A 16,011-nucleotide genomic window follows, 5' to 3' on the forward strand; every position below is an offset into this window, starting at 1 on the left:
GAGGAGATGGGATTTATTTACAAGCACGTAGAGGTCGAGTTTTTTATTTTTATAAATTTATGAGCTGTGTTGTTTTTTCAAACAGATCCTGTCCCGAGTTTCCAGATCCACAGCCCCTTCCTGAACTGTGGTTCTTATGTAAGGTCACACTGACATCGGCAAGGCTTGCCATGAAATCAACTTGCCTAAACGAGGACTTTGTGGAATAACTGATGCTCTGATATTTCCACTAACAATTCATGTAACCTGAACTAAATCATAATCCTTGCAAAGTCAAACCGTTCAAGCTGACATTCTTATTGAGGATGTTTAAGTAAATCGGCGTGTTTGTTGGATCCACCATAAAGTATTGTAAGATAATGTAAATATGTACTGTCTGTTAAAGTACACTATATTGTTTGAGTGCGTTTTACGTCCTCCTGTTTACACTATAAATTCACAAACGTTAGAAGTATTCCAGGTATGAAACACAATATTCTGATGAAGCTCTTAGTCATGTTTGCTGTTACGATGCCACATGTACACACAGGAAGTAATTATAGAGCATCTGTTTCCCTGAGCTGGCTTTCGGCCATAACACTTGAGTCGGGCCATGGTATATACATCCCGCATCAGTGTAGCCGTATACAGTAAACTGCGCCATGGAGACGGTATCAACAGTAATAGTCATCGGTCTTGTGTGGTTGTATGGTGTCAGTGTCGTACATGCTGACACCAGTTTGACAGCTTTCACTGGCCGACTGAACCTACTAGAGGGAGAGATCAACGCATGGAAACATACAGCTGTTAATCTTGAGACTAAAATGAATAATACATTTAGCACGTTGGGCTCATCTCTGAAAGAGAGCCTGACTAACAAGTTCATTCCTGCCTTGATGAAGGGTCTAGTGAAACAAGTGATAACTGACATTCTGAAAAAAGGTTACATTGAAGATATGATTAGCGGACGTGTCCAAGACGAAGTCAACAGCCTGAAAGCAAGTGTACACAACACAAAGACACAATTTCAGGCAGTAACACAACAGTTTAGACACGTTGAACGGGAGAGAGACACTTTCAAAGAGAGTCTTGAAAAACTAAGTGGCGAGCTGACCCAAGACATCCAAAGTTTACAACTGCAGCTGAATGAGACGGAAGCTGGTCTTCGAGATGCAAAGATGGTGAACACTGCTCTTAGACAGGGTCTGATGACACTGAATACAAGCTGTGTGAAGATGAGCCAAGCGATTGAACAACTCACCAAAGATAAACAATCATGCAGGGAGGGCTTGCGGGGAATGCAGCAAAAGTTACGCACTGACATTCAGAGTTTAAACAATCAGTTAAATCAGACCATTGATGATCTGCATGACTCAAAGCAAAGAATCACTGGTCTTACGGAGGACATGATGGCACTGAATACGAGCTGTGTGCTGAGTGAAGGGATTGAAGAGAATGATGTTAATGAAACGTCGCTGTCTACATCCTCGTTGACGCAAGTGCCATTCACCACATCGCCCCCTATGTTTCCTGGTGCCGCAGGAGGTGAGACTTTTAGCAAAGATTTCTTATGATTATGGAAACGGTTGTGTCGCTAAATTTACAACCGTCTGTCTTAACATGCCATGCGATAGATGTATGACAAATATTATCCCCTTTGAGAAAAAAGATAAATGTACGTCATGAATTTGAAACAATATATCGAATGCATGCAAAGGATATGTCTTCTTCTGCCTTTAAAAAATGTGTCTGAACTTTCTATGTTTAAATATGGAGACCATAAATTAAGCTCATTTAAAAAAACTTGGTTAACAGTGTATGTTAACATATGACATACAGAGCATATCGACAAAGGGTTTACAGGGCATGTCAACATGAGGTTTACAGGGCATGGCAACATTGGGGCTTACAGAGCATGGCATCATAGGGCTTATAGGGCATGTCAACATGTCGACATAGGGTTTGCATGGCATGTTGACATAGGGTCTGCTTGGCATGTCAACATGTGGCTTACAGATATGTGTTCATGGGGCTTAGGGGGCATGTCAACATAGGCCTTACAGAGCATGTCGAGATAGGGTTTACAGGACATGTAGAGATAGAGTTTACGGGATATGTCAGCATACAGCTTACAGAACATGTCGAGATAGGGTTTACAGAGCATGTCGATGTAGAGTTTACGGGACATGTCGAGATAGGGTTTACAGAGCATGTCGACATAGGGTTAACAGGACGTGTCAACATAGGCCTTACTGAGCATGTCGGCAAAGAGTTAACTGGGCATGTAAACATAGGGTTTGAAGGACATGTCATGATGGTGTGTATAGGGCACGTCAACGTGTGGCTTACAGATTTACATGTCCCGCTTGAAATAATGTTGTACCTTGGACATACACCGTCAAACAGCAATAATTGGGTTAAAGATTTTCTATATGATGTAATTTAAAACATGTTGGGAGATACGTGTATATATTGAGGTGTTGAGATTAAATGTCTCGTCATCCCCCACTCAGTCCGCAAAAATGCCAACACTAACTGACGATATGCCAACCCTTACTGAAGATATGCCAACCCTAAATGAAGATATGCCAACACTAACTGAAGATATGCCAACCCTAACTGAAGATATGCCAACCCTAACTGAAGATATGCCAACCCTAAATGAAGATATGCCAACCCTTACTTAAGATATGCCAACCCTAAATGAAGATATGCCAACACTAACTGAGATATGCCAACCCCAACTGAAGATATGCCAACCCTAACTGAAGATATGCCAACCCTAACTGAAGATATGCCAACCCCAACTGAAGATATGCCAACCCTTACTGAAGATATGCCAACCCTTAACTGAAGATATGCCAACCCTAACTGAAGATATGCCAACCCTAAATGAAGATATTCCAACCCTAAATGAAGATATTCCAACCCTAACTGAAGATATGCCAACCCTAAATGAAGATATGCCAACACTAACTGAAGATATGCCAACCCCAACTGAAGATATGTCAACACTAACTGAAGATATGCCAACCCTAATTGAAGATATGCCAACCCTAAATGAAGATATTCCAACCCTTACTGAAGATATGCCAACCCTAAATGAAGATATGCCAACACTAACTGAAGATATGCCAACCCCAACTGAAGATATGTCAACACTAACTGAAGATATGCCAACCCTAACTGAAGATATGCCAACCCCAACTGAAGATATGCCAAACCCTACATGAAGATATGCCAACCCTAACTGAAGATATGCCAACCCTAACTGAAGATATGCCAACCCTAACTGAAGATATGCCGACCCTAACTGAAGATATGCCGACCCTAACTGAAGATATGCCAACCCTAACTGAAGATATGCCAACCCTAACTGAAGATATGCCAACCCTAACTGAAGATATGCCAACCCTACATGAAGCTTTGGAGTATTCAGTGGGGTAAAAACGGGTAATTTCATATGACAAAGGGTACTGTTAACAGAAATGTTGGGTTCCTATTGAGGACTTTGCAAATTGTGTAGAGTTATTTATATCAGTGAAGATGGTTTGTTTTCATCTGTTATAACAACCTGGCAATACATTAGTCATACACACTTCATAACTGGTCACAATGAATGAAGAAATATTATTTAAATATATAAATAACACATCTCATGTCCACGATAATCATATAGTGAGCGTTCCGGGGCCAAAGGAAGTTCTCTACATGAGGGTCTCTTCTACTAAACGAGAATTCATTGTATGTTTATTTCATCCGATATGTTTGCACAAATAACTAGCAGCGGCCATGGTTAGTAACTGGATTGATCATGAGATCGAGTCAGTGCTATCTTACGCAAAACTGACGCAATTTAATACTAGAGAAAGTCAGGATTAATTCGTTGGAAAGTCGAGTTTCCAAAACGCGTACGGCTGATGATTACAGAAATAAAGTATATGATCAGTATATAGTGATCTTGTTTTAGCAGAAGCCATTTTGTTTGTCAGCTAAGCTACAATGATGTCCATGCCAGACACTAAAACGCTGATTTAAATATCAAATACACATCGGTCACTATTTAATATAACATCGCTCAAGAGATGGCCGCCCAATGCTCAGTTAAGCAGATTAGAACGAGTGATCTTGTCCTAGTGCGCCCCGTGCGGAGACGGGTCGACCCGTAACATTTTGTGTCTACAGGACACATTGAACATTGAACATACTGGCTACCCCTCGCTGACGTCCGCCAGTTTCAAGAACGACAATAGTTCTGATATCTCACTGGTTATATTTATTTGTTTGTCAAACGTGTTTGGTTTCACTTCGTTCGGTTCATATTACTCACATAAGCATGATTTTGTTTTAACTGTTTATTGTATCCAGGTGCATCACAGCCATGCATGTACATGCCATTATTCTTACGTAGTTCATATTGATGTCTATATATGTTGTACTTTGATCTATCTAGTGTCATTATTCTAACATAGTTCATATTGATGTCTATATATGTTGTACTTTGATCTATCTAGTGTCATTATTCTGATGTAGTTCATATTGATGTCTATATATGTTGTATCTTGTTTATCTGTGATATTTACTTCACAACTTTAGTGGACATGCTTCACATGAATGTATAACTCCTCTCCTCGTTACATGGCGTGTACATGCGGCCTTAGATTAAACTCTCTAAAAAATCTACAAGACCAAATGTGACACGTTATTGGCAATTGTATAAAGAAATCGAAATGCCTGTACTTTCAACTCAATTACCCATAAGGCATTATTTCCATTACCCACGCATCCCATAGATTTATTAGAAACTTTTTCATATAGTTGAAAAAACAAACTGTTCAACTTGTACAAGGGAGAAATTTTTTTTACAGTTAGAGCTTATGCCACCATACATGTATAGTGCGGGCGCTACCTGTAGGTCAGGACTTGCTCATCCTTTTCGCGGACATTTGGTGTCATCACTGATTTTCAGTGGTCATTCACAATATTTTACCACTATTTGCTCTCTATATCCAAAATTGAATCTGTTTCGGCGGATAATCTAGATTGGCTAATCTCTTGCATTGTCAATTTATGTATTTGCAGTCACGGGTCTAGTTTCATCCCTTGGTCTTACCTCGATCAGGTGGAAAAACACAAAGTAAAAGCGTGATCTGTAGTATACATTGACAGGTGGTTCCTAGGAATGGCAGTTGTCCCGTGGAGAATCATGATACAGACACAATAGTTTTGTTTTCGTGCTAAATACATTAGGCCTAGTTGCATGGAATGTTGTCATGCCATTTTCATTTGGCGTTGATTTGGTTTACCATTAATATATACCTTTTACTACCGGGCACATTTATCACCAAATATATGCATTCAGCTTTAAAAGCGCCCCAAGAGTATGAATAATTAATTACATACTGGAATACAGACATAGGGGTATAAATGTCAGTAGTTGGGTCCCGAAGCCGGGACACACGTTTTTACGTTTGTGAAGGAGTTGTCGAATGTAAAACGTTCTTTATTAGGGAACATTAGTGTAGAAAATTAGTTTCAAACATGAATGAAAATCCGACCTCTTTGTATGACACGCGGAGTGAGTGAGTGAGTGAGTGAGTGAGTGAGTGAGTGAGTGAGTATGCTTTTAGCAATATTCCAGCATGGAATTGGCCCAATACTGTACACCGACCGACGCTTCACATGCAGGCTGATCATTTTCAACATCGATGTCTTCCGAATCATCGCCTCCATCATCATACACATCATCGGCATCCACGACTTCTTCAGCCCACAACCCCCTAACCCCATTCACATGGTCATTCCAATGATTTAAATAAATGTGGATTCAGAATAAGGATAAGGAGTTTGAAAGCAAACTTGACACAGTTCTGAGTCACGTTTCGAAACAACTGTTTGCCTGATAAGACGGAAGAAGAATGTTTACAGTACAGCACTGTCTATAGGTTTCTAACGCTCTACAGAAATATAGATTCTGATCATGGATCCGGGAGTTATAGCTGTTATATCACAGACGCCGAAGGTTCCGGCGCAGAATAACTACACAAGATGAAACATTGACACCTTTCTGAATTCCATTTTAAAATAACTCGTCTTCCTGATTGATTTGTCAGAACCGCATTGTCAAGGGTTTTCAAACGCTCTGTAGGCATAGATAAATATTATGTTAACTGGTATATAGCAGGGTTAGATACCGTTCCGTACAACTGTATCGCTGGCTTACCCACTAAGAGACAAAGCAGAATAATATTGACTCTTTTAGGAGAGTCCAGTTGAATAACATTTAGTTCCGTAAATACAGTTATCTTATCTATACAAAGGGACAGACAGACAAGAAAAAAAATATTTTTCATTTCACTCCCGTCTCCGACGACTTTTAAAATTAATGAGTAGGCACGGATGACCCAGTCGTTTTAGGCGGCGCAGTTCGCCGTGCAGAGATCGCCGAATCCCAGCACCATGCCATACTTCGGATGTTCTTCCCACATCAAGCTGACACACCGTGGTATAACCGAAATACTGTTAAAAGCGGCGCGAAATAATAGGCATTCAGCATATCCTTTTTGACGATCCTTTATCGATAAATTATAAAGATCATATTTCCCAATAATGTTTGGATGATGTTTATATGCTTACTACATCAAACTTCAGATAACCAACGAGTCTTTAACCCACAGATTTAGCTCCTTCTTTACGGACTTAAGCATGCACATGTGTTATTGTTGTGACAGAGTTAAATACCTGAGCGCATTCATTTACGGTCAAATTTCATGTTCAGTAAAGATTTTGAATATAAGCAATACGAAATGTAACAGCGACAAGGCAACACTTCATCACTATGTCAGTGGCCGAAATGTTTCAGATATTCAACATTCAAAATGGTGGCTATCGTCGTGATAGCTTCGGTGCTGTGTTTGCTTGTGATAAGGTTAAGTAACTGGTCAGTTGTTATCGGTAATTTTACGATCAAAACAAAAATTTGAATTCATGGTCTGATGGTTGTTAATGAACCAAAACGATGTCTCAGGGCAAGGGCCAGGCACATCGGGCTCGACCAGTTTAAAAATATGTTCCCATGGTAAGAAGTGCAGGCTTGCAGTCAAAAGATCGAGTCCTTACAATCAATATACCCGTGAAGATCCGTGGTAGAATAGGTCTTCAGCAACCCATGCTTGATGTAACAGGCGACAATGCTTGTGGTAAGAGACGACTAACGGGATCGGTTGTTCAGGCTCGCTGACTTGGTTGATGCATGTCATCGTATCCACATGACGTGGTTCGATGCCCTACGATGCTCATGATGTCAATCACTGGATTGTCTGGTCCAGACTTGATTATTTACAGACCGCCGTCATTATATATATATTGCTGAGTACGGCGTTAAACAACAAAGAAAACAAACAATCTTACAGTCAATAGATGGAGTCGTTACCTTACAGTCAATAAATTTAGTCGAACCTCGGTCACTCCAGTTGCCCATTCGATGACGAGCCTGTCCTATCCAGTTAATGGTGTTAATGGTGTATTCATGGATGGACTAAAGCTTAGTAAAGTTCATGTGAATATCAAACCGTGTATGAGTGTGCGCCAGCACATGAATGTCTCGGAAGGATGAACGGTCGTCGGACCCTTCCCTCCAGGACGCACATCACGCGACTGGATTTGGCAATGATACGTATACAGGTTTGATAATGAACGACGCTGACTGAAGCTGCGTAACTGCCAAATGTGTGGACGTATACGTAGCAATATGGCCACCAGTTGTATGTGAGCGACAGGTGAGGTGAGGTGAAATCGGGTTTCACGTCGCGTCTAAGATTATTACACTTATATATAGCGAGGTGCATGCATGTATACTGAGTCAAATTAAAAACTTCACATTTTTAAAAGTAATCCCATATATGATATACAACGGACAAATGTATCAGAGAAGGTAATTTTTTAATCATTAATGTCCAAAGAAGGATTTTAATTAACGGTGGTAAACATAATGTGTTCCAAGCACCTACGGTATTCGGTAATAACATCAACAGTTTAAATCATAAGTCCCAAGCACGAGAATATGATGGCACACAAGTTCAGTAGCGGGTATGGCCACCATGTGCGTTGACAATTGCCACACAACGCCTCCGCATGGACCTTATGATGCTTGTGAACACATGATTGTGAAGACGACGCCATTGTTGCTGCAGAATGGTGCCAAGATCTTGCAAATTCTGTGGTTGGTTCTGGAGAGTGCGCAGACTTCTGCCAAGGGCATCCCAGACGTGTTCGATTGGAGACCTTGACGGCCAGTCCATGACAGTTCTGAAGGAAATTCCTTGTCAAAATTGCAGTGTGGGGTCTGGCATTGTCGTGTTGGAAGATCAAACCGGGTCCATGTGCTGCCATAAAAGGCAGAAGTTCTGGTGCCAGTACCTGGTCGCGGTAAGCAGCAACGTTGAGGTTGCCACGGATGACAAGAAGCCTGGAACGTGCATTGCCACAGAAAGCAACCCACACCATGACACTTCCGCCTCGAAATCTGTCAATTTCCTGTACCCAAGACTGGGCGTAACGTTCATGACGGATCCTCCACATCCTCGCCCTACCATCAGCAAATCAAAGATTAAATCGGGATTCATCACTGAAGACGACTTGATTCCAATTCCTCTGAGTCCATCGTAAGTGTCGCTGTGCCCATATTTGACGTTGACGTCTGTGTAATTGAGTCAGAATCGGCCCGCAGTATGGCCGTCGGGCTTGAAGGTGAACAGTTCTCAGACGGTTTCGAACAGTTTGCGTACTCCGTCTACCCCTAAACAGTTCATTTCTGGTTGATTTAGCCGTAAAAAATCAGTTACGGAGGTGACGTAAGACAATCTGACGATCCTCTACATGTGACGTCACACGTGGTCGACCTGGCCGAGAGCGATCAGCGGTGGTACTCGTTTGCTGCAGACGCGTCTGTAAATCATAAACAGTCCGTCGACTACAACCCATCGTCCTTGCGACTTCAGCTACGGACGTTCCCGTCTGCAACATGCCGATGGCACGTTCACATTGTACATTTGAAAGGCGTGGCATGACAAATGGTCGTAATGACTTTTGTTTTCTTGTGTTTTTCTTTCTTTGTTAATGACTGTTGACAAGTATGGCTGAAAACAAGATTTTGATCGATTCGCCTGCACAAAAACGGGTGTTATCTGAAGACAACACGTGGCCATTACTGTTTAATACACAATAAGGGCCCACAATGATAACTGGTCAAGATGTTAAAATTTTAGGATTGTGAATTGTAACATTTGGTTCAGTATATGTGTGTGGCTGCTTGTACTATTCCGGACTGATGCCGATTTATAGTGCAGCTCAGTAAGATACCATGCCGCAGTTTAACATGAATACCCCACTCAGACACAGTATGCTGACTCCGAGCCGACCAGTCCTTGTTTTAGCCCGTTTATGCCGAGAGCGCCAGACTGGGTAACAACAAGTACCATCTTTTAACTTTTTGTGGGTATGACGCGGCCGGGGACCGAACGCCGGACCTTCCGACCTCTACCACTAGACCACGGAGTCGGTCGTGAGCGACAGGGAGGGCGGAATACAATGTGCGTGTGTACTAGTAAACTATGGTAAAAGCCAATGGAGCTGTTGAGAATGTTACCTTTTATATCTCACACGTCTATCTGGAAAAAGAATTAGGTAAAGAAACTTGCATCTAAGCATTCTCAAAGACGTTGAAAGTAGGTACTTGTTGTAGCCTTGCCTGCTGTTAATTTATCTTAAAACGTCATTTAATCACACGGTTGAGTTTTAGTTAAGAAATACAATTTACTCTACCCCTATGAAAAGTATAGTGTTGCCCTTAACTATTATAGTTAAAGCATGAGGACGCTTGCGTTGCTTTGACATTATAATAGTTCAGGGCAAAACTATACTTTATTACACTATTCACGCGGCTAGAGCAAACTTTAGTAATCTTCTAAGATGCAGAATTTAAAAATGATCATTTTGTTTTCTTGGAGATGGGTTTAACATGCGGTAAATTGAAAATCCTCCAACATGCTAACTATCGGGCTGGTCCACTTGATTGCCTGTATACCCTTACGCTCAGAGACATATTTACGTTTAAAATATAATACAACACGACTAAAATGATTAGTTTATTATTATGGGTCTTTTTTTCTTATCCGTCCAGTGTGTGAACATGCAGAAAAACGAAGGATATTGAAATTATTATTTTTTATAACAGCGGCTATATGACGGTGGTCTGTAAATAATTGAGTTAAGACCAGGAAATCCATTGATTGATATCATGAGCATCGATCCATACTGAAGACATATACATATAATTAATTCGTAGGGCACCGGGGCCGACGCACGCATCGAACAATTTTGTGACTGCTGTCGCACGGTTAGTTTTGTTGGTTTATTGTTTAACGCCGCACTCAGCAATATTCGAGCCATATGATGGCAGTCTGTGAATGTAAATAATCGAATCTGGACCGAACAATCCAGTTATTACTATCATGAACATCGATCCACGCAATTGGGATCGATGACATGCATCAACCAAGTCAGCGAGCCTGACCACCCCATCCCGTTAGTCGCCTCTTACCAAGCATAGTCGCCTTTTACGGCAAGCATGGGTTGTTGAAGACTTATTCTACCCCGGATCTTCACGTGGACACAATGCTTTGTCGCAGGATAAAGTATAGTCGGTGCCTACTCTTTTAGCGAAGCATGTTAAAAATTAAGACCTCTTTTACGCACGATGATGAGGTAGATTTCTTTAACCAATGAAGTAGGCTTATGCAATCTGAAACGAAATAAGGTAAGACTTGTGGAAAAAGATCGCCCGAGTGATCGGCACAAGCAGCCGAGCGCCAAACTATGCCATGCTCCTATCCAGACACGTCACACTGACGTCATAGCTCGCTCCTTCGCCAGTCAAGTCGTTTCTTGACTGGCAGTGAGATGTCACTCGTGTTAGGACGTAAACGGTGGGTAAGTTTTCAGTTTGTACTTCAGAATTTTGTTAGGAAATGAAACTAACATTGTAAATATAGCAAGATTGATGTACAACAGAATACATTTTGAAGGAATCAGGTGCTTGCTTCACACAAAGGACCATGTAACAATAAAAATATAATTGGTCTCGTCTATGATTTTTTTTGGCGATTTTTTAAATATTTTTATTGTTACATGGTCCTGTGCTTCACACATTGTTTACACCCAGACGTTTGTTTATCCTGTCACCGGGGATAACAAACGTCTGGATGTAAACATTCATACCGCGTTTCACCTGAAGATCTATATTGCAAAATATATGCTTGTACGTGTCATCTCTGAACTAATAAGAATTATTTATGTGGAACAATTGTATATCTGCAGGACACCAACATCGTTTTTTTCAGAATGGCAAGGAAATGTAGAATATATAAGGGCAAATGTTCATGATTCTCGTTTTTGTATGAGTAAGTTAGAACGGACGTTAAATGCGAAAACAATTTGGCGCATGTCACACGGGCAATCGGCATCTCAGTCTTATCACTTTGTAGAGCCACATGTGTATTCCCTTCTTTACACAACCAAACACCGTATCAAACATCTTGTAGTGCCGGCGACAGTTTCTGCCTCAGATAGTAAGCTGATCTGTGATGAGTGTACTGCCGCCATCGCTCGGAATGCTGAATAATGATAGTGTTGCAAAGAGTTTTCCTGACACTGAATTACCGATGTGTTGCACACGCGCTGAGTCAAATAGACCTGTTGCTCTTTTACATTCATTGTATATCATCATGAAAATGTCATCACTGAAATATTAATCTGTAGCATGTCGTATATCGACGATTGTAATACTGTATCATCCGAGACATCAAACAATGTAAAATTGTCAGTGTCTAGTAAGTGAGTGTTTGTATAGGGGAAGGTGGGGACTAAAACATCAAGCAAATACATTCGGAGCAAAACACAAATTTACGACAGATACTAATCATTCCATAATTGGGAATTATGGGTAGGTTGATCTAGCTCTTGTAATACCCTCATCGGACGTTCCAATATAATAAATGCACATATTCTGGGTTGCAGTCTATTTTAGATCTGGTCTTTCTTCTGTGGACAGCAATATACACTAACATGTTTAGTCCTCGAGTCCTTATAATGGTAACATATAAACCCCTTAAAATGACATGTTTACTAGCCTAGTCGTTATGATGATGTTTGGCAAGGATTATATGGGACTAGTGCCAATTTCTATCGCTGTTGTAGTAATGTTTATTTGTGTTGTATGTTGTTGTATTCTATTCAGTTCCTGCAACATTTCAACCAAGAGAAGAGATATATCTCTGCAGTTTGCAGCTTAGACTAATTCAGAATGTGTTTTTTTCCTATAGAAACGCGGGGTAGATTAAATGCAATCTTAATGTACAAATATAAGCAATTTCCAAAATTTGTCAGTCACCATGCTACGTTATATTAATAATACCTCTGCTACAGCAAATGTATTTTAAATCAAGTTCATCAGTGAAAGTCACACATTTGCTGAAAGGCCAGTAGTTATATTGTTTACCTGCACTATTTGCAATATAATAAATATAGTTTCAGCGTTAGAAATTGGTATTAGTCCGGTAGTCCTTACGAAACTGCCCAATAGTAAAGGTATCTTAAGGACTAGTAGAAATTGGCCCATTTTAAGGGGTTTGCTATATGTTATCATTAAAAGGACAAGTGGAAAAAAACTGTTAATTTCTAACCCTGAGTTTTCTTAACAGCATATATTGAGGTGCTTGGTAGCCTAGTTGTTAACGCATTCGCTCTTCACGCCGAAAACCCGGGATCGATTCCCCCAAATGTGTGAAGCCAATATCTGGTGTCCCCCACACACATATTACTGGAATATTGCTAAGAGCGTGTAAAACCCAACTCACCCAACCCCACTGAACAGCATATTTTGTGTTTCAGCCTCGAGTGACCCGAGTTGGACCGAGAGGAGACCAGTGACCACAAAAAAGCCTGCTACACAGGGTAGATACTGTCACTGTAGAACTTTGTAGGAGATGAGGTCAGATCAACATGTAACAAATATAAGCCAGAAAGTTCACTCAACAAACATTCATATGAACAGCAATCTCAATGTTTGTGTTGTATATTTATGATAGTCGTTTGAGTGATTTGTTAGTCGCTAGACTACCTTATATGTTTAGTAATGTTTTACCTCTACTAAGATTAACGTATTTAAAATTGTATTAGATCTAGCTCTAATCAGTACAAAAATCAAATACATACAATTTGTCAAATGGCCATATCGTGTATGTATAATGCTTGTGTGGTTTGTATTGTTTTCTGAACAACATGTTCTGTGTTTCAGCCTCGAGTGATCCGAGTCGGACCGAGGGGACACCAGTGAAGACCACAAAAAGGCCTGCTACACAGGGTAGATACTGTCACTGTAGAACTTTGTAGGAGATGAGGTCAGATCAACATGTAACAAATATAAGCCAGAAAGTTCACTCCACAAACCTTCATATGAACAGCAATCTCAACGTTTGTGTTGTATATTTATGATAGTCGTTTGAGTGATGTTAGTCGCAAGACTACCTTATATTTTTAGTAATGTTTTTCCTCTACTAAGATAAACGTATTTAAAATTGTATTAGGTCTAATCAGTGATAATTTCAAATACATAAAATTTGCCAAATGGCCATATCGTGCATGTATAATGCTTGTGTGGTTTTATTGTTTTCTAACAGCATGCTCTGTGTTTCAGCCTCGAGTGATCCGAGTCGGCCTGCGAGGACACCAGTGACGACCACAAAAAAGCCTGCTACACAAGGTAGGTGGGAGAACCCAGCAAGTAGAAAGTCCACACTTTAATCTCTCCAACAATTAACAAGCTGGGATATAGACGCATGGGTTTTCTGACTTGCGTCTTGCATGTCATCGTATCTCAGTTATGTCGATCGGTGCTCATGTTGTCAACCACTGGACTGTCTTTCTGTACCAGACTCCGCCATCTTATTGCTGGACTACTGCTGAGTGCGGCGTAAAACAACAAACAAACAGACTGACATAAACCATTGTCATGTCTTATAAGATCTATCTAATATTTCCAAACAGCAACTATACTGACAGTATCATCTCATAAAGCTCAGTCCATCAAACGTTAACACTCTCCAGCCATACACAGAATATTGTTACAACTACTGGATGTGACAGAAAGATTTTAAACATTGACTACATAATCCTTGATTACATGAACCAGCTGTCGTCCTTCCCCTTGATTCTTGTGTTGTCAGCCATGTTGGAAGTGGTTGATGACGTGTCCTGTAACGTGTCCACACGGTGAGGTGTGAACGGAGATGCCTGGATATGTACAGAGTTTACTTTGTGTTACAGCGACTCCATCCCCAGCAGACTGCGAGGACCTCTATGACGCCAGCGGGAGGGGGGACCTGGAGGAGGTGAAGCGGCCCCTGTCTCTGGGTGTCAACGTCAATTGTAGGGTGGGGAGCTGGACACCGGTGATGAGGGCAACATGGGATGGACACAGAGACGTGGTGGAGCTCCTGATGAGTAAAGGGGCCGATGTGTCACTGGTGGACGGGGACGGTGACAACATCCTTCACCTCGCCTGTCTGGTAGGACACTTGGAGACGGTGGAGTTTGTGTTGTCACTGAACGTGGTGGGCATTAACAGTAGAGGATGGAGGAGCATGACACCGGTGATGAGGGCAGCACGGTGGGGACACAGAGACGTGGTGGAGCTCCTGGTGAGTAAAGGGGCCAATGTGTCACTGGTGGACGAGAACGGTGACAACATCCTTCACCTCGCCTGTATTGACGGACACATGGAGACGGTGAAGTTTGTGCTGTCCCTGAACGTGGTGGACATCGACGCCAGGAACAACAAAGGACGGACGGCGGCCGACAGGGCGAGACATACGCCAGTGTTGGATCTCCTCGTGTCCAGTGGCGCTCAGTGACGTCAGTGTCTTGTTTGCGTAGATGGCGGTGGATGCTGCTAACAGTGACGTGGTGTGTCGTTCACTTCGTCGTGTGTAAATATGTCTTTATTTACGAGAAACTGTTTTTTTGTTTTTGGAGATGAATAAAACTTATACAAACTTTTTCAGACATTTTGTCATTTGTTGTGTTTGGAACTTCGCATGATCAGGTAAGAAAACTGTTAACTGAGTGTAAATAGAGATGATGTGTAAATTGGCCCTACCTTTAGAATACAGTACCACAAACTTTTCAAACATGTGATCATACTCTATGACGTTATTTGTAGTATTTTGTTGCGAGTCACACCAGCGAAATAATGCCCTGTGACGTCAGGGGCCATAGAATGTGCAGAAGCTCATCCCAGTGAGCTATCATCTCTACACGTAATGTAATTGAATACGCCCTGTGGTGTTGAGAGCTTTGAGAATTTGTTTACTAATTATAGCCTGCGGTGGCGCATTTAAGAGCAAGCGCTAGTTTACGAAAGCACTTTTATTTTTTTCATTTATTTTTTATTTCGTTTTTCTCGTAATTCAAGTGGATAAAATGGTTATAAATAATACATATATTATTTTTTCGGTGCATTAATTTTCATTATTATGCGCATGAATGCAGTTTATTTGGGATATTATATTGGCGCTGAACACATCCAAATGTCGCCAGTGTTAGGGTAGGTTACCCCGAGCTCTATACTTAGGCCTGGGATCCCCTTTACAATAAATCACCCCTTTACGATCATTAGGGTTAGGTACCCGTTTCGTGGCTATTAGTTTACCCGAAGTCTATCTCTTATAGATATATCTGGCTCTTATAGATTATATAACGGCACCTAATATTCTTCACACAAAAACGTCGATGTTGAAATGGTTTTGTGTCGAATACTTTGGCTACTGGAAACTGTCCTGGAACATTCACACAAGCCACTTTCACCGACTACAGTTTTTCAGTACTGATTCAAAAGCTAACTTACCGTTGTGTCGTCACTAGCCATGCACATGCCTCCCTCGTTCCTTACTGTTATCCACATCATCCTTACACACT

General features: G+C 41.2%; 1 protein-coding gene across 3 annotated transcripts; it reads left to right on the plus strand.

The window, feature by feature from the left end:
- Window positions 1-625: 625 nt before the first annotated feature.
- On the plus strand, window positions 626-15,083 carry LOC124123154 (putative ankyrin repeat protein RBE_0220). Of its 3 annotated transcripts, XM_048394994.1 has the most exons (5): window positions 626-1,524; window positions 12,928-12,990; window positions 13,334-13,399; window positions 13,733-13,798; window positions 14,362-15,083. In XM_048394994.1, exons 1-5 carry the CDS (start codon window positions 642-644, stop codon window positions 14,946-14,948), a joined length of 1,665 nt encoding a protein of 554 aa, XP_048250951.1. In that variant the 5' UTR covers window positions 626-641; the 3' UTR covers window positions 14,949-15,083. The 3 variants fall into 3 exon arrangements, with proteins under 3 accessions (XP_048250951.1, XP_048250952.1, XP_048250953.1); XM_048394995.1 differs by lacking the exon at window positions 13,334-13,399; XM_048394996.1 differs by lacking the exons at window positions 13,334-13,399; window positions 13,733-13,798.
- Window positions 15,084-16,011: the final 928 nt, after the last annotated feature.

Source organism: Haliotis rufescens, unplaced genomic scaffold (genome assembly GCF_023055435.1).
Source record: "Haliotis rufescens isolate VD_foot unplaced genomic scaffold, xgHalRufe1.0.p SCAF_137, whole genome shotgun sequence".
Classification (NCBI taxonomy): domain Eukaryota; kingdom Metazoa; phylum Mollusca; class Gastropoda; order Lepetellida; family Haliotidae; genus Haliotis; species Haliotis rufescens.

What these genes read in the sequence shown, in the direction of transcription:
- LOC124123154 (XM_048394994.1), top strand. Translation starts at nt 642, where the DNA reads ATGGAGACGGTATCAACAGTAATAGTCATCGGTCTTGTGTGGTTGTAT. An exon ending in AAAAAGGCCTGCTACACAGG is followed by an intron (nt 13,400 to 13,732) that starts GTAGATACTGTC and finishes TCTGTGTTTCAG; the next exon opens with CCTCGAGTGATCCGAGTCGG. An exon ending in AAAAAAGCCTGCTACACAAG is followed by an intron (nt 13,799 to 14,361) that starts GTAGGTGGGAGA and finishes TTTGTGTTACAG; the next exon opens with CGACTCCATCCCCAGCAGAC.